Below are 22,406 nucleotides of genomic sequence, written 5' to 3'. Positions count from 1 at the left end.
TCATTTGCTCAAAGCTTGAAGTCTCTGAAATGCATAACGACTTGATTTGTGGTTTCTTTTTTGCGGTTAATACAAAACAAAAACAGCTGTGATGACCTCTCACTTCTCAGTTCCTTATATAGACTAAAAGCATATACGAAGTGGCTAGTAGCTTATAACCTACAATGTAAATGTAATATAGACCAATGTGTTGTGCGTGTTCAATGCTGTTTTAATATCCATGTAAAATGTCTATTGTACAATGCATATTACCAAAATGAAAAAGTTATATGACATCCCTTAGTCATATCAATTTGTAACATGTAAGAACAGAAGTGTAACCATTTTAAAATATAAGTTAATATCAGCAGTATAACACTAAAGTATAGAAACAACGTTTGCTTGTTTGTATTCAGTAATATTTAAGAAAGAAATGCTCTCATGCTCGGTTTCGGAGTGTCGGCCTTCATTTCCCTTAAAACCACAACAAGACAGCAGACAAGCCCCGCCCCTCGACTTCCGGGCTGCGGGCTGCGGGATCCGGAAGTAATGCAAAACTTTCAGTGCGCCGAAGAAACAGCTGCGACCGAGAAACAGAGAGGAAAGTGAGCGCAGTCATCGCTATTAACACCGCCAGTGTGTGCACAACCACGGTGGGAATATAAATCGCTGTTTTGGATCTCATTCTGGGTGTTTTTGGAGATAATCGAGTTAGCCGTGTTTTTCCTCCTCCTCCTCTTCGTCAGCTGGCTGGTCTTCCTGCGTCCGTCGCTGACGTGCAGGACCGGGTCCAAATAATGCACCGTCCACAGCGCGGTCCACTTCAGTGTCTGTGCCCGAGTTGAGCTCATGGACACTGGATGTTTCCTGAAGGTCCCGCAGAGACAACTGAAAAGGTCCGTACAGTATCAAACACATACAGACGGAAACTGCCTGTTTAGCTTAATGTTTATGTCCATGTTGTTTTTCCACTCTGATGGTGGCACGTTTAGGCTGTGCAGGTTGTTTCAAGTGTTGTCAGAGCTGGACACATGTATATCTGGAAAAGCACATGCGTGTATTGGTTTTATATTGCTTGTGGATGAAAATGTCGTCTGCACTGGTGCCACCTCGACCCTGGGCACGATGGGTGTTTTTTCTTTTCTTTAAAATAAATACATTTAATTTTTAGGACTGTTGCAGTTGAGCTGGACATTTTCATCGACGTATTTGCCATTGTATGTTTGAGATCTTATTTCTATCAAAAGTGTCCGGTCTGGGATTGAAGTACTACAGACAGATTTGTAAAAGTTTATTTTGTGTTTCTTGACATCATGTGTGCAAACGGTGTAAATGACTAGGCCAAGATTGAATTATTTTTTTTAGATTACATATATACACTATTTTGTATCCATTTTGCATCACTGTTAATACAATGGTGTGGATGCGCTTTTTTTCTTTTTTCTCTTTTTTTAAATTTATCCAGAACCTTGATTTTCTTAAAACCTACTGTGGAATGTATTTTAACACTGATTTTTAATGGATGATTGTTATAGATTTTAGATGTTGGGTGACTTTACTTTATTTTACTCTTCTATACATTGAAATTGAGTCTGCATTGCTAGATCTGTAACCTGTAAACAGATGGAATGAACAGATTGTATTTTGTATATAGTTTACTGATGTCAAAATCCTTTAAAATCCATATCCTCTCTTTATTATTGAGATTGACTAATTTACTAAATGCTTATTTCGAATTAAATGTTACCTTTAAAAAAAAAATGAATTAGTGTATGATGTTCCATATTACTCCTTCTTAATAACCCATTACCGATGTGATATCACTTTTCTGTCTTTCCCTTTACAGGATGCCAACTCAGAAAAGAACATCAGCTTCACTGGAGTCTCAGGCCAAGAAGAGAAAAGTAGAGCAGAAGGCAGTGGCTACACAGCCCAAGAGAAATCCGCTAAGAACTCTTGTCTGTCCTCGTGCCAAGAAAAAGCCACCCGCTTTGCAGAAAGATACAAAGAAACTCGCGACAGCACTTAGTAGCAGGAAGCCTGTACGACAGTCCTCTAGGGTTAAGATTAACCAGCAATCTGCTGCAGAGAACGAGCTAAAACCTACGGAAGAGACGGGTGAGGAAGGGAAAAGTTCGAGGACTAGGATGAAAACGAACCCTAAATCTGACGCTCAGAAGAAAAAGAACTCTGCAGGTGTAAAGTCATCATCGAGCAGGTCTTTGCAGAGAGCGTGCCAGTCGCGGCCAGTGCAAAGTGCAAACAGCTCTTTAAGAAGAGCACGAGACATTCTGCTCAAGAAGTCAAAAGGCAAGGCTTCGGCATCTAGATTAAGAGGCCGGAATCAGGTGTCGGGGAGAAAGGCCTCCAGGAAGTCCAGCAAGTCCTCTGGCAAAAAGGAAGTAAAGTCGGAAGGAATGACAAAAAAAGCAGATGCCCCCCCAAGACCGGAAGGTAATAAAAGGGAATCTTTGAGACTGAGCGTCGAGGATACGCCTGTAAGGACTCTGCGCAATCGAGAGGGAAAAGCGGCTTCGTCTGACCGGGGACCAGCACAGAAAAGAAACCGATTGGACACAGGTTCTCCCATTGATCTGAAGAAGAAGAAGAAAGATTGTTCTGTGCCTAAGGAAAATGCAAAACGGCGGATTTCTAGAAAAAATGACAACAAAGGCAAAGGACTTCAGAATTCCCCGGGCTCTAAAGTCTCAGAAGAGGATGGCAAGGTGGCCTTCAAGAAGGTTGCGCTCTCCACAAAGCAAAGCCTAAGTAAAACTCAAGATGGGAAGAATGCTCCGAGACAAAACTGCAAAGCAACTGTGGATGTGTCTAAGGAAACATCACCTGGCACGAAAGGGAAAAAGAATATGAGCAGGGAAACCAAACGGACCGGTCTGAAAAAGGCCTCCCCTCCGTTGGTGGCACTTCTGAAAGTTATTAAGGAATCAAATCTATACAAGACCTCATCTACTGCGAAAGGTGATGCATGTATAGCAGACGCACAGGGCCTGAACAGATGTTGCACTGATCCAAATATTTTAGAGAAGCTTAAAATGGATGCAGATGAATCCAGTGAAACTGCAAGCCATGAAGGTAAAACGAGCTCCAAGACGCTAGCAACTGAAGCGGCTGTGGGCTCTGATACTACAGACACGAACAGTGATGATAAGAAACAGAATATTTCAGTTCCTGGAAAGAATACAGACTCATCTGTGTTACAGGTGGTCGAAAATAAGAGTTGCCTTAAAACAAAAGTGTTGCAAGGAGCAGCTGAGAGAGACTCTTGTTCTTCAGATCAGCTGAATGATGAGGGGCAGGCAGATAAAGGCTCCTTGCCTGTACAGTCTCAGGAAGATTCCTTGAGTAAAGCTGGGCTGCCTAATATAGGGAAACAGATCTCAAAGAAAACCAAAGCCAAACAAGCTCCTCCAAAAAGGCAGGAAATGAACCCTCAAGCTAAGACGAAGGCACGGCTTGCAGCACTCGCCGAGGAGAAGGCTGCGGCATCGAAGAGGGCTGCCAGGCAGTTGAATTTACTGGCTTTGTGTGAGGAGATAGCTGACGATATTGCCTCGGACACAGTGGAGGTGAAGAAAGAGGAGGAAGGCGCCGTGTCGGAGCAAAGCAAGCTAGAGACCGCGGGGGTAGAGCCCAAGGAGGAGTCCGAGGCTGTTGGTGACAGTCCGGTCTTGGAGGCAGCCTGTCCATCTGTGCCCCCGGCTAATACTCCGCAGGAGGAACCGAAGAGGCGCTTCTTCTTGAGCCAAATCGCAGTGCCTTTGAAAAGCAACGAGAGAAAGAAGCCTTCCCGGTTCCAGAGACTGCGGCAGACTGAAATTCAGCGGGAGCATCTGAGCTGGACTCGAGTGAAGCAGCTGAAAACGGAGCAAGCCGCGCAGAGGACCGTCCTGAGCAGTGAGCCTGTACCAAAGGCAAGTGTGCTGCCCACTCCGCCCGCCCTCTCTCTGCCTGCCACTGCCACCACGCCGAAGGAGGCACAAACGGAAAACAAGCCACAGCCCGCTGTCACAGTGCCACTGTCTAACGGTGGAGTGGGCAGCAGCGTTAAGTTGGTGGAGTACAAAATTTACAAACCACGAGTTAAATATTCAGCGGATGACTTTGAACTTGATGGAATGGAAGAGGAGCCTAAAACAGCACCTGGAAAAATCGCAGACACAGCACTTAGTGTGGCAAGTTTAAAAAAAGAGGTAAGAGTATTACATTGTTATATTATTCTCAGAAGAGCGTAACGAAGTTTGGGGTAAATGGAAGAAGTGACTGAACATCAGCCATCTTTTTTTCTCTTCTGTGAAATGTCTATTTTTATTTATGAATTTTATCAACACCTACATGTGCGTCACTTTATTTTCATGACAACCTGATATAAGCAGGTTAGGAAACAGCCTACATAGTCATGGAAAATTAAAATGCTAAATGCATAGGAAAGAGTAACGTATTTAGAGAGAAATACAAATATTTAGATTAACTGAAAAACTATGTCAGCATCTATTTCTAAATTATCCATTACCCAAGAGCCACTTCTTTCTTATCAGGCCTGTCTTCCCTACATTTGTAAAGGCAGAGTTATATTTCTTGTTGATCATGGTGTGGTTAGAAAGGTAGAAGAAATACACGATGTATGTTTGTGAACATTCGCCATAAAGATATGCATGTCAAAGCCCCTGTTAAAATCCCTGAAATGTCTGCTCATTCTCCAAGATTTTCTTTTAAGTGAAAAAGTTATCCGGTTTCTACTGGCCAAGGAGAGTAATTATGATATTGAGCACTCTCTCACACCTACTCTCATTTATGATTGGAAGATGTAGTCCTTGCATGATTGAGCTTCGTGTAACATCGAGTGTGAATTTATAATGTATATATTTTTAATAACAGGCTGCATCACAGGGCTCTGTGCTCTCGGTGGATTCCAGACCAGCTGCCTCCCCTCACAGCAGGGGACTCCCTCCAGTGGTGCAAGACAAGCTGCAAGACGGCCATGATTCTGATGGTAAAGTACTGTTTTTAAAGCTGTCTTGTGAAGTTGACAGTTAGTGCATTAATCCCCACCATGTGTGCCCCTCGGCTCTGCTGTTTCCCTGCGTTTGACTCCTCAGCTGACCTTTGACATTAATTCTATCAGCAGGCAGGTGGCCCTCGGTCGTAGACAGGTGCAACTCGACCACAGTGTATGAGCACGCTCGCTTTTCTCTAGGACTTGAGAATAATGGTAATTCTTGGAAATTCATTTTATCACTTTATAAAACAAACATGATGTTGGTAGGACAAAAAGAAAAGAGAGAAACCGTGTTGAAAGTGCAGCTGCTCCTCTGTGTTTACCTTGCCTTCTCTGGTGTTGCTTGAGACAAACAAATATGGTGTGTATCTGTAAATGATTCACTTTAGACAGATGTTGGTAGATTGACTTGCCTTAAAATAGCATTTAAAATCGATTGGTATAGACTTCCTTCAATAGGTGCTCTGCACCAAGGCTCCTTGATATTGAGATTTTTTCAAAGTTTCATTGAACAATGTTTAGCACTGGTGTTTGAAGTTGTATTTAAGGTAGCTTTAAGCAATAACCTTGCTGTGGGTTGTAGCCTACTCCAATACTTGGAAGCGACGCCATTTATCAGCATTCAATCTTTGTTAACAAGCAGGGTTTAAGTGGGCTTTTCTGTGGTTTTAGGTTAAACTTTGACTTTGGCTTCTGAAAGTCATCAATTTGTGTTGATGTTTTAAAGAAGTTGACTGTAGTATTTGACTTGAACTAGCAGCAGTGCAAGGGAAAGATGCATAATGGAAAAAATGCAATCTAACGATCAACCTTCAGCAGTACAGAACACTGTAGCAATTCCAGGTCTTGCTAATCAAAAGTTTCCAAGTCAGCCAAGTAGTTTACATTTTAATCGTATAACTTATTAAAGGGTTCAAAGCAGTTAAATATCTGTAATTACCAGTGGTGCAGTCCATAATATATCTGCTGCCAACTTGTGAGCTGTTTCTGCACTGGGGGAAGCTGGTGCCTTTGCTTCCAAATGAAACGACTTAAAATAGATTCCGTTTATTTCTCAGTGGGAATAAAGGTTAACAAAATTGTGCACCTAAACTGGAGCTCTGGCCTCGTGTTTAAAATAGCGCTTCTGTTGTGATTTAGGCAACTGAGAGAAGCTGCAGGTGACACTTGAAAAGCATTTTTAGTTTAGGTTTTGTTCATTCCAATTGGTTAAAAACTCTGCATATCTGTGCCTTTCTCAATAGGTATACTTTTTAAATATGCCTCTTGATTGGATTTTCGAAGACAGCTCTTTTAATGGGAATTATTGCATGCATATCAAATGTAATATCCTCTATAGCAATTTTCATTTTTTTTTTTCTCCACTCTCCACTCTGAATTGTCAGTGGCATCCGCAGTTATATTGATGACTTCATACTCCATTTCTTTGTATAAGAGATGGGTCAGTAGGTACAATTAATCTGTCTTGAAATCATTAATTCAACTTAAAATTACTCGGATTCATATTTTAAATGCATAAATGCATGTTTTCTGTTGCTAGAGATTCCATTGCTGTGTTTTTCACTGTTTTAATGGGTTTTGATATCGTTGTGTACAGGCATTGAAATGCACTTTTCTTCTTGGGAAGAAGGGGTGTCTTTTACCAGCTGGGTAAGAGTCTGCCGTGAGGTGATTTAATCTTTTTCACATCTATATTTGATCTTTTGCTTGCAGTGGCAGAACACAAGCTTCCAGCCAAGACCGACCTCGCCAATGTGACTTCCTCTGAAACGTAGGTCTTCAGACTGTGTGTTCAAAATGGAAAATCTTCACAAATTAGAGCAAAACATACATACATACATACCTTTCATTTTCTGATTTTCACATTGTTTTCATTTTTAATTATTGGGTTGCTGTAGTACAACATGCAACATTAATTTGTCTTTTTTTGCAAAGATAGAACATTTTTCTTCTATAATTACTTGCCAAGGGTTGTGCCTGATTACAGTATAAATAGCTCCCTCTTGCATTAAAACATTGCAGACAAATTTCACTCAATAAAAGAGTCATTCTAAAGCTAATTTCAAGTTTTAATCAAATTTGTATCTAGTTACTGACTTTCTACACCTCTTTTGTGTTTACCACAAAATATATTAACAAAATCAGCTACTCCGTAACTGGCATGGAATTAAACTTCCCTTTCTTGCAAATTGTCCTCTACCCCAGCAGCACCATGCTAACTAAACAAATATGAAATATTATAATTATATTAAGTTTAGTATATGTTAGCCATAACTGTGTAAATAATATCTCAGAATTACTATTTTCAATTACTGTATTTTTCAAATCAAATTCAGCCACTTTAAGGACTACATCTTTGCACTGCAGAGTGAAATGACTGATCTGTAGCTTATTTTCTCTATATTGATAGTCTATTTACTGTTTTATGTTGGCTTTCCACAGCTAATTAAGCATGCTGGCTATGTATTTTTACACCAGAATGATGGAGATATGTGTTTCTTTGTGATCTAGCTGCAAGGCATTGCTGTCCAGCCAGTCGTCTGGAATAAGAAGTGAAAGCCCACTGTCTGATGCCAGGTTGCACAAAGAAATTAAGAAGTTAAAGGAAGCAGAGAAGGATGGTACTCAGCAAACTGTAATAGTAAGTAAAACTATAACATTGGAGCTGGTCTTACTCAGCTGAATATGAAAGTTATTGGTCTTTAGTTTTTTTTAATATATGAAGTATTTTACAATGAGAGCTCTGCTGAAGCCCACCCAGTCTTCCAGAACACTGAAGGTTTTGCAAAAGGAAAAAGTTGGTGCAATGTTGTTTTCCCCCCCATCATGGTGTACATGAATATTCTGTCATTGATTGTCTAAATTGGGTGCACGACGTGGCTTGGGCTGACCGTGATGTTGTGAGTGTGTGGCTGAGGCCCGCTTGTGTTTGTGTGTTCAGGACGCCGGGCAGAAGCGCTTTGGGGCCGTCACGTGTGCAGTGTGTGGAATGTTGTACTCGGCAGCCAACCCGGAGGATGAGTCCCAGCACCTGCTGTTCCACAACCAGTTCATCAGTGCCGTGAGATATGTGGTGAGGATGGGCTTCCTAGCAACTTTCACACTTTACCACACACACACGCGCACACACACACACTTTACTATTCAGGCTAAACAGAACTGAGCTGAATAACTATGGTAATAGCTATTTGCATTCCTAAATCTTTTTCTTTTCTTTTTTCCCCTAGGGGTGGAAAAAAGAGAGAATTTTGGGAGAGTATCCAGATGGTAAAATAATTCTGGTTCTTCCAGATGACCCAAAGTATGCCCTGAAAAAGGTATGTTTTCCCTCAAACAATGACTCATTTTCCTCTGAAAACAAATCCTAGGAAAATATCTTCACTACACGTTTCCATACAGGCTAACAAAGAGTTGTCTGCTAGAGAATGAGGCTCATCGTCAGACTGGTATTTTGCAATGAAATGTTGAAGACCCAAAACATCAACACACTCCCCTCGAGATTGCTCTGTTTGAGAACCTCAGAGAGTGCTGCCGATGCTTGGGAACAGCTGGCGCGTGTCAATAGCTCAGAGCTTCCCTGTTCGCCCGCAGGTGGAAGAGATCCGGGAGATGGTGGACAATGACCTGGGCTTCCAGCAGGTTGATACCCGGTGTCCCTCCCAGACCAAGACCTTCCTGTTCATCTCCAATGACAAGAAGGTCACTGGGTGCCTTATAGCGGAGCACATCCAGGAGGTCAGTATGTTGTTTTTTATTTTTTAGCAGACGCCCTTATCCAGGGCATTCAAGACTGAGAGATTGAGTTTGTTAGGTAAGATGGAGATTATAACCTACTCCCTAACCTTTCCAACTGCAGAGCTTCTTATGTGCTCATGCCAAGTAATTTGATTCTGTTTCACATATATTTTAATTTTTCTGATTGTGTGCTCTTGAAGCAATTATAATAAAAAATGTAAAAAAAAAAACTCCACTGCGTTAGAGGAAATAGTCACAGTGCAGTAATTCCATTCCAGTGACCTGGAAAATGTGAGCGATTCAGCATTTCCACTTGACTAGTTGCCAGCAGCAGATTAGCACCGCATTTCAGAAGTTTTACATGAGAAACAGCTTGGGCTTTGATTTGGTGACGGGGCTGATGGGCATTTTGTTGAGTGTTGGGTTTTTAATGGCGGGTTGAAGGCGATTTTTCAAGCTCCTGCTCTGTTTTTTGTGTAATTTATTATGGTGTAAGCTCTTTTTTAACAACATGAAAACTATTACATCTGAAGTTAAAATAGTTAATAAAAACAGTACATGAGATGAAAGGATTGGTCTGGGCCTGGTGCTGCTGCTTGTTGTGCCACGTGTCGGTGGTTCTGACGAGAGCACGGCCGCTGGGTGGCGCGGTGTTGAAGCGCAGTGTGAGAGGTGGCCGGGTCTGATGCTCTTTCTTCCTGCAGGGCTTCAGGGTGATCGAGGAGCAGGGGCCCGAGGGCTCGGAGCGGGAGAAGCTGATGTTCGAGCGGCAGAGGGCCTGGTGCTGCTCCACCACCCCCGAGCCCGCACTGTGTGGCATCAGCCGCATCTGGGTGTTCAGCATGATGAGGCGGAAGGGCATTGCCTCCAGGATGATCGACTGCTTGAGGTGGGTGGGCTTCAGCAGAGCTCTCGTTGCAGAAGGAAAACTGCGAGTGCCACCTCCAACATGCATTTAGACAATAAAATGGAATAAACATGGATTTAAATGTTGTTTTATGTCAAGACATGTTCATTTAAGTTTTGCCATTTGCTTGCCTTGCTTCTATTTGATTATTTCATCCAACCAACTGCACTTGTCCTTTCTTACTCGTGTTGATGTCGGAGACCGTGCACCACACCGGCAGCAGCATTGTGCTTTGAACTGCTCTGTGAATTTAGGCTTATTTATGTTCCCCTTGTTTCCTCAATGTCAGCATAGATAAATGCAGTCTCAGTCTTTCTTCTTGAGCTAAAATAAATGACGATCACAGGGTAACCACTGATATTTTCCATAAAACAAACAGTGAGGGACATATTTCTGCACTTGAGTGGCTGAGGAGAGATGTGGTGCGCAGGGTGACAGTACTGCCTTTCAGAACATGGGCACCTCAAAGATTAGTCAGCATGGAGGTAGTCCATCAAAACAGGAAGAGATCTGAAGAACATCTCTGGTATTGTGGAGAGAAACTAAATGACCCTTTACTGAAGCTCAATCTGTAGAACCCATTCCAACAGTCGTGCCTCTCCTTGTTTCCTCCTGTTTAGCTGTGCTTCATTAGTTCACTTGGCTAGTAGGAATCCAGGCAGAAAATACCCTGAACTCACAGTGGGGAACGAAATGAGAGCTATTATCAAAGAAAACATTTTTCTTTTCAGCGGGCAAATTGACATTCATAAGCTAGAAGATTGTTGATGTAAAATGGTTGTTTGGGTTCTTCATCTTTTGTGTTTTTTCTCCACACAGGAGCACCTTTATCTACGGGTCTTACTTAAGCAAAGAGGAAATTGCGTTCTCCGACCCCACGCCTGACGGGAAGCTCTTCGCCACACATTACTTCGGGACTTCCCAGTTCCTGGTCTACAACTTCGTCAGTGGGAGTCGCTCTCCGCAGCCCAAAGCTACCGTTGACGATTAGGGTCTTTTGAGCATGCCAGTATCAGTGCATTGACATCACTGGAATATTTTCTAATGGTTCAAAACCGGTTATTTGCAAATGGCCACCAGGAAGAACTTAGAAGGGCGTTGTTTAGTTGAGTCATTAGGAGATGATATTTTCTGTTATTTTATTGTTTTACAGAAACAATAGAATTGAGCTTTGCTTAACAACATTTAAAGCTGTTGAAACCACACTTGTCTTGGTAAAGTGTGAGAGAGGGATACATTTTCAAAAACTCAGGTCTAGGAAACAGCCAGGTGGTTGTTTTAAAATAACGGAGTCAACATTTTTTTAAGTTTTCCTTTTCTTCTCATAGCTCTTCAGTATTTTGGGACAAAAGCCTATTTTGTTAATGTGTATTTTTAAGAGAAGATAATGTATTTTATTGAATTTAACAATTACAAAAATGTTTACATGCATGGTACTTTTGACACTGAAAAGTCAGACCAATCCCAAAAGCTTTAACTGTGCTAGGTTTTTGATTTTTATAAAACCTTATTTGAAGGCCCCTCCGGGCTTGTCTAGCTCGAGTAAATGAGGCAGAGCGGCATAATCCTTGTGTTTGAAACATCTGTCCCATAAAAGTGGATGGATGAAGTTCAACATTGTATTGCTGAAAAATGCCTGTCCAAGAAAGTGAGAGCGTGCGTTTGGGTTGTTCTTTCTGTCGCAAAGACGAGAACAACAGTGCCGTCTTCAGTAGTGCTTGGCTGTGATGGTTAATAGGCCGACTAAAACCCCTGGGTTTTCTATTTTTTTGGCAGGCGGTGCTGTTAGTGCACTTTTCACTGTTTTTAAGGCACTTTTCAGGCTTATAGAGAGGCAGACAGCCACAAATCCCATTGTTTTCTGTTTTTCCACATGATGGTGGAAGCAGTGGTTCACAGGGCACAGGGTGCTCATGTAAGCTTCCCCTAGATCAGAAGAGAATTAAATGCTTCTTGTTAAGCTGAACCCAATTATATGTGCCCTTGGAGGGTCTTATCTGTGGTGATTTGGGTTGGTGATTGTGTTTTGTTTTGTTTTTTGTTTGTTTTACTCCAGAAGAGACTTCTGGAAAATTGTGTTGGAATTGAGAAGAGTTTAGCTTATTTCATGATTAGTATCTCAGTGAGATGCAAAGTTTTAACTGGCAGATGAAAGTAATATAGGACGTTTGTCTGGTATATTGACTTACTGTGTGTTTCACCCATTAGGATCTAAAGACCAAACTGAGCTTGTACTGACCGGCCTCATGGGCCCTTGCAATTCATTCCCCCAAGCCAGAGCTGAACTCTCCTTCCCAACGCAGAGACCTTGTAAAGGTCTTGGAGAAGTCTGTCAATCCCAAGAGGAAGGCTTGGATTTGATTATGGTCTATGCAGTTCTCTTTATTTATAGTTGGTAGAAAATACTGCAGGGAAAACAGTCCATGTTTGTATGAAGAGCAATATTTTCATTCCATATTTGAAACCTTGCAGCTTTGTTGAACCTGTTTGTTGTTTGTCTTTGTTTTTCCCTTTGTGTGATGAAAACTGCTGTTCTGTTATTGGTTGAACATTTCTGACACCGCTGACTGGGCTAAGATCTGGCCCCGTTATTGTCTGAGAGCTCTGGACTCGCAATTGTCTCATTTACACTGCTTTGTCAAAAAAAGAGTGGGGAGGGGGAAGCACGTTGCCCTGTGCAGAAACTGGCCCCTTGGCTAAACTTCAAAAATCTAGTCCCTGTTTTCAAGAATAATAATAAACTGCTTACAGTTATATAAACAACATAGTTAAATATTTTTCATTAAAAAAATACAATAAATAAAACCACGAGACTGCAGCAGGCCTGGCTTTGTTCGTTACAGTGCAGCGCACTGCGGCTACACTCAGCAGCAGCTGTATGGGATTAACCCTTTGTAGTCTCGTGTCAGAGCTAGTGCCACTGTGATCTGACAGAAGCCACTAAGTGAGTGTCCAGCTCTGGCTGAGCGGGAGCCAGTGTGGGATGGTGAGCACAGGGAAGGCCTTTAAGACCCTGCACTGGGCCTGGGCTCACCACAGACACGCAGGGCAGCGCTGTGAGAGAAGCACAGACCGATGCCGAGGATTTGGTCATATTAGAGCTAGAATATAATTATGTGGGTGTCGGTAGATGACCGTCAGATCGTATTCCTATTCACAGTTGTTCATCCAAACATACCCTTTCAACCTGTAGTTGCTTCATAACTGATCAACTAATTGTAGCTGAATATCAGAACATTGTGTAATGTATTTTCTCAGGAAAATAAGCTGTGCCTGACCAGCCCGTCAGTTCCTCCATGCATTGATTGTAAAGGCTTAATTCTGGAGTTCACACAGACTAGCTGCCTGGTGTTTGGGTTTATATTTGGTTAGTATAAGTTCTTGCATTTAAATTCTATAAAGCCCATTCTTCCCCTAGAAAAAGTCTATACAAGGATCTGTATAGCACCTTGTACATCATAGAAGCCTTTGAGTTTTAAGACTCCAAATCGCAAATCTAAAAGTATTTGTCAACTTCCCCTGAACCAATATTATAATGCCAACAATAGACCTTTATCATTTGCTATTTAAAGAATGTGATTCTTTGTTAAAACTTTGTACTGTATAGTGAGTGTATCGACTGATATTTAAAAATATTTTTATGGATAGATATATTTAATAGTAACAATTCATAATTTGTGACAATATTTTAAATGAAAACGTATTTCTCTATGTATAAAAGATTATGGTTTTGTGAGTGGACAGAACTTTACACAGCAATTGGAAATACATTTTTGAGGGGGAAGTGTGTTTGCCCCGACGTTGATGTGTTTTTGATCGAGTGCGAACAGTGAGATCTCTGTGCAGACAGACGTGGGAAGCGAACGCAGGCCGCAGTGCGGGCGGTGGTCCGCCGGGCAGCTCGGCGTTTGGCACAGCAGTGTATGTCCTGGGAGGGTTACTGAATATCATCCACAAATGCATGGCATCAAATAGCCTTGTCAGTTTGGAGACTAATCTCTTTTCGGCGTGAAGCCAAACCGCACTTCATTCGGAGCTGGATGTTCCTCTCGTACCCAACTGTGTGTATGCAGTATTTGTTCCAGAATTTAAAAAAACTTTAAAATATGTATGAAGTTTAAAATAACTAATTTGTAATTTTATCTGTAATGTAAATAGTGTTATTTCATTAAAAAGAAATGTAAAAAAACAAACATGATTTTTTTTTTTTCCTGAGTATAAAAGCTTGTGTTGAGATTGCTAGTTTCAATTTCTTATTGAAGTTCCTCTTTGCTTCACATGATTTTCCCAATTGAGGTCGATCTCTTGACAATGTAAGTCACATCCAAGTGAATGTAAGCGGCTGAAGCCTCCACTTGGTCATGCTGCCTGTTCCTCTTCAGGTCCCTCGTTACACTTCCCTCACAACCAATTAATACATATTTGAGAAAGGTGTCCCCCTCCTATGTAACAGTTAATTAGCACACTGATGGTATGGTCTGCGATCTTAACTTTAAATGAGAGAACCATAAAATGAGTCCTACTGGCTTAAACTGGAAAGTCCTGAGGTAATCTGCACCCGATGTCACGCTGAACACACAGCCGCCTGTGCCTGCAGTGTGTTGTAGTTTGGCCTTGTGCGTCATGCAGGCTCTTACAGAAGGCTATTTATACCCTGTGTGGAATTGTTGCAAATCTGTCTCGTTATTTAGTGGTGCTTGTGTTAGTGGATCCCATAAATGATGGGTGTAGAATCCCACCTGCTCTCCCACATGATGCGACTCCAATCGCTTAGCCTCGTTACTGCATAGTTTAAAATAGTGTTCATTCAAGAACAACAAAATGCAACACAAATGTTTGTTTAGTTTTTAAAGAAATTGGTAAATTCACGTTTTCTGCAGTATTTGGATACGTCATGTTCCTGTTGAACTCAGCAACTCACTGTATTAAGTCATTTTGGGCAACTGGCAGGAATTCAGTGCACCATCCCTGCATCCCAGTGAAAGTCTCACAGATGCACATCTTGTATGCAAATTCTAATTAAAAATAGCTATGGTTGCACAACACAGAAGGACAAAAAGTTAAACACAAATGTGCATTTCCTGTCTGAAGTTTAGTTTAATTAACACACAAAGACTTGATTGTGTTTAAACATAGGTTTAATACATTCATCGATATAACCAAAAAGCACATTTGCTACATCATGTATTCACAGGTCCAAAAAACAAAATGGTAAACATGAGGTAGATCACACAGGCGACAAGGACGCCACCAGTTTGCGGTTACTTAAAAAGATCTTGATTTAAAGCAGCAATTCAAACAATGCATCTAGAAATTTCAAAAAGCAAATTGCATAAGTTATGTGTACAACTAATTTTCTACAACCAAGAAAGAAATTCTTCACATCCATGGTTTACACTCAGTAGTGGCTGATTTTGGTTTTATTTACCAACTTTTACTGCTTCAATGTAGAGATTTGCTTTGCTTAAGCCTGTTTAAGATGCTCAAAATTGGCAACCAGATTCAACTTGAAGTATAGTGCAAGTTTATGGTTTAGATTCTAACCTTAGAAGGTTCCCTACCGACAGTGACTTACAGGACAGAAGAAACTAAAATTCAGTGGTGCTGTGCAAAGCCGTCTTAAAATGTGATGCGACAGCTTTTTCTCTATATAAAATGTAGCCTTAACATACTACTTGTGGTCATCTAAACTAAAATATGATTATCCGATTATCAAAACCCTCTTACAATAAATAACCCTAAAAAAGAAAAAAGGATTAGTCTCAATTTAAATAAGTTTTTTTCTGAACAGGAAATGCTAGACGTATACATAAATGGTAAATAAATCTAGGTAGATTTTGTGCCTCGACCACATTTACAGAAATACATTAAAGCAATGTCGAAGTGACTGCCGATTACAAAATATGATCCCAGATCCGTGGTAGGGTTGGTTTAATATATTATTCTGCTAGACTTTGTAAACACTGCTTCTCACTTCAAGATGAGTCCTAACTCTACAACATTCGCTTTTTCCTTCTCATATTGATGCAATAGTGCCAGGTGCCTTTATCCTGATTGGTCAGTGTCCTAACTAAAGGTCTAAGTCTTTTTACTGTTGTATGGTACTGGCAACAGTACATTAAATTAAGATTAAAACAAACATGTATTCAATGCACAATGATACACAAACAAAAAACCATTTAAGGCATCTTCTTTGGATTACCCTGTGCAGTTAATAGCATCAATATAAAACCCTATATTTTGCTGTATTTATCAAACCAAGTTATTTTGTCCTAGTGATGAAAGCTAAAAACCTTAGTCATAGTCTTTTTATTGCAGCCATTGTGGATCTCTCTCAGAACAACCCCTACATTATATTTCACAGAATCATAGGAAGTTCAGGTAGATTTAGCTACATGTAACTGGAAAAAATAAAAACTCCATCAACACTTATAAAATATATACTCTAAAATCCAAATGAGCAAGATGGCCTCCTCTCGTCTGTAGCCTTTCTTGTGTTTGTATATACAGGTGAGGCCTTAAGAGTGCGAGGCACAATGTGAGACTGCGCAATGCAATGAGGCACATCGCAAAGCGAAGGGGAACCTAGGCCTTTTCGGATAAAAAAAAAAAAATGGGTGGAAGAAAATGAAGGTTTTTAAATGGTAAGTCTGGCTAATGCACTGAAATCCTGTACAGAGAGGGTTCCTGGGATGTGAAGGCCCACTGTACCAGGCATTGATGAAAACCCCCACACGTTCAGGAGTGAATTGCCAACACGAGGGCTGAAAAGGCTGGCAAGTGGAGAGGGAAGACCAAGGCAGTCGAGTCGTGACAAACTAGCAAGCAGACAGCACTTCCAGATAACGAGCGTGCAAAAACAGAAATGCTTCGAGCAAACAACATTCGTGTCCATGTGTACATCGGAGTGCCGAGTTCTTGGCAAGGATCCCGATGATCTTCCTTTGTGCATCTGACCAATGTTTCAGATGCGATTCACAGCAACATTACATCAGCTCTCGAATGGGATGGTAATTGTTTATGGCCTCGTCCTGCATTGGTCAATCACAGTCTATAGCCGAGAGGCAATATCCGCTTTCACTGGTTTTTTTTGTAATCGTTACCATCTCCACCCTGTATATCAGCCATCAAATTCCCCCACAGAAATGAAGATGCTGACTACTACATTTCCTCTATGCAAAATAGTACATTTGACTTCATTACACCTGACCAAGAACAATATAATATGTTTGTGAAGCCAGAGTTAACCGGACAGCCTCAGGTAGGTTTGGGATGTTGTGTGAAGGCACGGTGTCATTTGATCAATGATTATATTCAGCAGCAGCTAAGTCAGTGGGTTTCTTTGGCTTGGTGGGCAGAGTGTTAATCTATGAATCAACACTATTTATGAGATAAGACCCAATTGGACATGACAAAGCTTGACACGATCATTAAAAAGTACCTCCGTCTCTTCAGCAACACACGGGAAATTGTGCTTTTAATTCTTCAGACATTTTTCACATTCCTTACTGTGGGCCTGCTATTCTGGAGGCGAACTGTGCAACTGAGCATTCACTGGGGGGGGCGAGGCGAGGAGGGAGACAAAGACCGATAAGGATTGTGTGCCAGCACCTGCACCGCATCTGCTCAGACCTGTGACATTTATACACGTTACACAATACAAAACAGAAACACTTCACATTCGGAGAACAAGACCATCATCATAAAAGTAAACTATTATTTCTCTCTTTTTAAACCCCTGAGATGTACTGTATGTCAAGTACAGTAAGTATAAGAACCAAAGGCATCTGCCTCGGTTTACAATCGTTGTAGAGTCGCACACCTTTAATGCGAGTCTCTTTGAAAACATTCAAACCAGCTTATGGCAGCTGGGCAAGTAAATACTGTCAGCATTTGTCCTTTTTTTTTGGCATCACTGAATACAACACTTGGAAATAAACCTTCCGCAGTCAGGCTCGGAGAGATTGGTCTGTCTCCACATGCCTGCTATGAGAAAGCGATTACAGACATCTTCTGTGCGAAAGTAGTGCAGTTTAAGGTTTGTGGAGGAGGCAGCTGTCCTGTATCGAGAGGACGGGTTCCAGAGCGCGTTCCATGTCGACGCCAGCTCTGGTCTGGGTTCCACCCTCGCGTTCAGCCTCCAGGGCCCCCGGGCTCCACTTCTTGGGTTTCTTTGGAACTGATTGTAATCCAGCACTTGCTGAACACGTTCTCCGCTTATGATTATCTTCTACAATGACGATGGCGAGCGGGAGACGGACGTGACGGAGCGAGGCTTTTTCAGATGTGGCGTCCCGTGAGGAAGTACAGCGGCCGGTCGTCGCTGCAGTTGGCCGTCTGGAACTCGTCCCTCAGGCGGAACTGCCACTCGTCCTCCAGCTCCAGACGCACAATGGTCTGGCGCAGAGAGCTGCGGTCCTGGCAGATCACACACAGCGTAGCCCCTGCGAACACACCAGCACAGATACAGTGAAGGGTGGCAAGCCTCTCTCACCTACCTGAGCTCAGGGGAGGCTTCAAACACTGCCTCACTGACCTGGTGTGGGCAAACGCATCACATAATAATGCGTCTTCTCTGATGAGCGCATGGACAGCTGTACTGTAAAGGCAGCCCATTTACCAATGCCAGGGCAACATCTATAATGCTTCTGTTATGCCTTTGCAACAAGGAAGTTGGCCTCTGATTCATAGTAAGAATAGGCTCAGTTTCCAATGGACTTACATTTAAACAACATTATTTTATTTACAATGATGGATGGTCTTATTAGCTATAAACCTTGCTCATTGCTAAGATTATTTAAATACATTATTTTATAGGTTGTTTGGGATTACTCAACAATGAGAGCCCTGTGTGCCAGCCTTAGATGAGACAGGAATGACAGATAGAAGGATCTTTACCTTTCAGGAACTTGAACTTCTTCAGCAGGTTGGCCACCACAAACGAGTCGCAGAGGTAGAGCAGCAGCCCGCTGAACACCAGCCCGTCGCTGTTCAGGTTGACGGAGTGAGGCCGGGAGCTCACGTAACACACAGACACCTGAGAGACACGTGACATCACAGCTACAGTCCCCACAAACACTCTCCAGCTCCCTGGCAGGGCCCTAGAGGTCCAAACTGCCTCTATCAATTCAATTAATTTAAGACTTGAGGGGGTTAACATCACAATGATTAGATATACTAGTCATAGTCTGTATTTTTAGTATTAATGTACATTAATTCTCTATTAAAAACATATAAATCCTGTCCCCTGAAAGACAAACTCATTAATTTCAATATTTTCTTTTTGTTCCTGGAAGACTAGTTATAAACCAGACAGTTTTTATTATTAAACAGACACGTGAAATATTACAGCTAGATAATTTGACCTTACAAACGTTTACAGTTATAAAAAGGCACAGTTGGAATGAAGGCCTTCAAAAATGGCTCAGGCTGTGGCAGCCTACTGGCTTCCCCAGTTACTCTTTCCCTCGCCCAACTGCCGAGCACACGCTACTTGGGATAGTGGGCGTCTGGGCCGCTCACCTCTGGGCCGATGTTGAGGTAGCTATCGATGGACAGCACGGGGTTCTTGTTGTTGTAGATGGCCTTGGGGAAGAGCTTGTAGCTGCCGTGCTGCAGGAACTTCTCGAGCAGGAACTGTGCTGGAGCTGCCAGGAGCATGTGCTCACTGTCGGGAGCGCACACGTACTGAGAGGGGCTGACCGACATCAGGTTCTCCGATACCTGCAAGGAAGTGTCCAGAGGTCACCCTCACACATGCACTGCAGTTACAACAGAAACCTGGCAGTTGATTCTGCTACAACAGCTACCTTCTAAAGATTATAATCATGATAAACCTGCCCTTATTCAACTTGCAGTGTTTTCAGGACCTATTGAGTTGACATAAAAGCTAAAGTATCTAGAATTAAATTATAGACCAATAAAATGTACAGCAAACACAAACATTTCACACAAAACCCTTTTCATAAAAAAAAACAATATATTCCCATGTCAATATGCACAGACAAAAATGCATTTTTCTTACCAACAGCTTGGGCTTAATGACAAAGTCCTTGTGGCCTCCGAAGGGGATGTGCTTCTTCATCAGGCTGAAGTTGTTGAAGCGACAGATCAGCAGTCCACTGCTGTTCGCCCGAAGGTTGAAGTCAATGTCCTCAGAGAAGTACCTGCAGGACAGTAAAGACAGTAAAAAAGAGTGTTCAAAGCTCTTTATGCCCGATAAGAATCATCTTGACCATATTCATCTCTTTGTTTTAATTACTCGCGTTACTACCATTGAAGTATGGTTGAGTGGCCCTGACTTTCCCTGCAGAGATCTCAGTATTTTCAAGAGGCTTAAAAAACATCCCCTAGAATATCAGCAGGACGTTTTAGGAGGCTTACAAATACATCTAGGTTTAAATACAAACGTTATTTGTTAAATATGCATGGTCAAGCACAATCGCTCATTTGTACAATTTCTGTTGCTTTCCATAAATATCTTTATTGAACAACACCTGATATTTGAAGTTAAAAATTACAGTATTACTAAGGTCTTCCCCAAAGTGGACTAAGCTAGGAGTACATTAGTCATTTTATGAGTTATTAATTTCCCATTACTGCTTTAATTTTGTACTTACAGCTTACAAAGGGTTTTGGAACGCCTGTGCTTCTTCTTACGTATGCAGTGAAAGTAGGTTTATTCCTGTCTACACTTCAGCTGCCCCTGTCCGTTCAGCCAAAACCCAGAGATCAGCACCTGCCCACCCTCGGCCGTGCTCACCTGTTGAGGTCATACTGGACGTTCTGGGTGAGGTCAACATTGAGCATCACAAAGTCATGCACGTGACAGCGCGAGAATGGAGAGTCGGGCCTCCGCGCAGACACGTGGCTGCTCCATTTCCGCACTCCACACATGGCGTACATGGTGATCTTGGGAGTGGACTCCATGTGCTGCAGCACTGCCTTCAGAGAGAGGTTCTTGAAGCTGGTGGTTGCTTCTGTTGTTTCACTGTGGAAGGAAAGTAAAAGCAAATGAGAGCAGATCTCAGCTCCCAGATTCTCCCCTGATCAGCCAGTTCCATGTGGTACATCATGTTAAACATCAAGATGAAAAGGCCTCTCCATGGCACAATAGATACAGAGTGAATAGTTTTAGTTTTTCTATTTAGTTCAATTTTTCTTCAAAGTTTTATAGGCATGCTCCCCCTTTTTTTTTTAATAACTAACTAACTAGAACCTAGTGTATAACTAGCCAGAAGCCCCGTGTCTGAAGAGCAGAGCAGTGTCAGAGGGGTGCCCTGTACCTGCTACTGTCCAGGAGGTTGTGTGCGTTCCACAGGACACATGAGTCGTCCATCATGACTATGAAGGGCCACACATCCTGCCTCTTCACCCCGTGCTCTTCCAGTCGGCTCCTCTCCAGCTCCAGGTTGTGGTAGGAGAGCTCCTTGATCATAAATCGGGCAGCTCCTGCAAACAGGGAAAAATGGCCAAAAACCAATATAATGAGGTTCCAATGAACACTTGGGTAAGAATGGCTGAAGAGCGGGCAGGAGATTGGCACTCACCCACACCCGCGTTGTTGAAGACCGCGGGCAGGACCAGCAGGATGTGGTTGGGCCAGTACTTGCGGTACAGCGGCATCTCGTATTCCTTCACCACAAGGACGTGGAGGTGGGCGGCGCCTTCCATGGCATGAAAGATGTTGAGCAGGCCGTGCTCGTGCCGCCCAGTTGTGGGGGTGAAGATGGGGCTCTTCAGCAGGCTTGGGTCCTGTTAAGACTCACTGTCAACCACTCGCACAAAGAGCACTTCCAAATCCACCTGTCTAAGGGAGGTTCTACCTGCTTTCCTCCTAACGAGCTCGATCACAATCAAAACTCAAGGATCAACAAGTTTCCATACATCTCCGTAACTCAGAACAGTTTCCTTCCATAGCATTATGTTTTACATTTAACCTTTTGTGGAGCCTTTTCTTTTTGTTTTTACATTGAACATGCTCCATTCTCAGTTTTCTCCTTTTATTCTGGCCATAATTTGTCATGGGAGTGCAGAGGTCTTTGACTTTCACCCACCTTATCAGACACCAGGGGCAGCCTCATGCTCTCCAGGTGGCTGCCTTGCTGGCTGAAGATGAAGTACTGCTCCTTGGACTTAGGGATGATGAAGTGCAGCTGGACCTCCTCTCCCAGCATGGAGGAGGAGAAGGTGAAGGTGTGGAAGGTGCAGTCGGACAGCTGGGAACAGAGCATCCATACAGCACAGGGGTTACGAAACGCACAGCCACTCGGCCCAGACAGCAACCAAGAACAACCTGGACACTACTAAGCATGCGTGTGATACTATACGGGCTGCTTTACCTGGAGCAACTGACTGACCTGCGTTGCTGGCGTGGCCTCTGTGTAATGGTGGCACTGGTCACAGTGGTGAAAGGTATTGTAGGCGGCGTATTTGGTTAACATTATTGACACAGTCTCCCGCTTGGCAGGCACTTCTCGCTTCACTTCCTTGTTATAACCTGCAAACAAAAACAAAATAGAAGTGTCAGTCAGTCAAGTCAATTTGCAGTCATGACTTATGAAACACAACTGGCAATTTGAAAGCTAGAGATGTTTTATTAAACAGACCCACTGCAGGCGTGTATATATATACATATACATGATATACATGATCTATCCCGACTTTAAAAGAATGCTTGATGATACATTTTCAGGGCATAATATTGATATAATACATGGATTATCAGTATACAATATTACTTTTGGAGTGACATGCACTCAGATTGGA

At 42.4% G+C, this 22,406-nt stretch overlaps 2 protein-coding genes across 5 annotated transcripts in view; one reads left to right on the top strand and one right to left on the bottom strand.

Moving 5' to 3' along the window:
- Nucleotides 1-509: 509 nt before the first annotated feature.
- esco1 (establishment of sister chromatid cohesion N-acetyltransferase 1) lies at nt 510-13,831 on the top strand. Its single transcript, XM_066719239.1, has 10 exons — nt 510-875; nt 1,826-4,190; nt 4,876-4,990; nt 6,710-6,767; nt 7,508-7,637; nt 7,938-8,069; nt 8,224-8,313; nt 8,588-8,731; nt 9,436-9,620; nt 10,458-13,831. The coding sequence occupies exons 1-10, from the start codon at nt 829-831 to the stop codon at nt 10,627-10,629; spliced, it is 3,438 nt and encodes a 1,145-aa protein (XP_066575336.1). The 5' UTR covers nt 510-828; the 3' UTR covers nt 10,630-13,831.
- Nucleotides 13,832-14,758: 927 nt separating this feature from the next.
- greb1l (GREB1 like retinoic acid receptor coactivator) overlaps nt 14,759-22,406 on the bottom strand; it is a 55,237-nt gene continuing 47,589 nt past the window's right edge. For 3 of the 4 annotated variants that reach the window (XM_066719264.1, XM_066719274.1, XM_066719282.1), the window contains 9 exons: nt 21,980-22,137; nt 21,695-21,856; nt 21,188-21,392; nt 20,924-21,089; nt 20,401-20,628; nt 19,663-19,804; nt 19,161-19,361; nt 18,537-18,675; nt 14,759-18,082 (listed from right to left, as the gene is read on the bottom strand). In XM_066719264.1, coding sequence (XP_066575361.1) covers nt 17,919-18,082; nt 18,537-18,675; nt 19,161-19,361; nt 19,663-19,804; nt 20,401-20,628; nt 20,924-21,089; nt 21,188-21,392; nt 21,695-21,856; nt 21,980-22,137 — 1,565 coding nt within the window. In that variant the 3' untranslated portion in view covers nt 14,759-17,918. The remainder of the gene's footprint in view (nt 18,083-18,536; nt 18,676-19,160; nt 19,362-19,662; nt 19,805-20,400; nt 20,629-20,923; nt 21,090-21,187; nt 21,393-21,694; nt 21,857-21,979; nt 22,138-22,406) is intronic. The other variant, XM_066719283.1, reaches the window with a different exon arrangement.

Source organism: Amia ocellicauda, chromosome 2, assembly GCF_036373705.1.
Source record: "Amia ocellicauda isolate fAmiCal2 chromosome 2, fAmiCal2.hap1, whole genome shotgun sequence".
Lineage (NCBI taxonomy): Eukaryota > Metazoa > Chordata > Actinopteri > Amiiformes > Amiidae > Amia > Amia ocellicauda.
The sequence above is the reverse complement of the archived record's forward strand: the minus strand, read 5'-3'. Positions and strand labels throughout refer to the sequence as shown.

Bases quoted from the DNA above. Each gene is read 5' to 3' on its own strand.
- esco1 (XM_066719239.1), top strand. From the start codon at position 829: ATGGACACTGGATGTTTCCTGAAGGTCCCGCAGAGACAACTGAAAAG. The intron at 4,191-4,875 runs GTAAGAGTATTA...TTTTAATAACAG, and splicing joins TGGCAAGTTTAAAAAAAGAG to GCTGCATCACAGGGCTCTGT. The intron at 8,314-8,587 runs GTATGTTTTCCC...GTTCGCCCGCAG, and splicing joins CAAAGTATGCCCTGAAAAAG to GTGGAAGAGATCCGGGAGAT.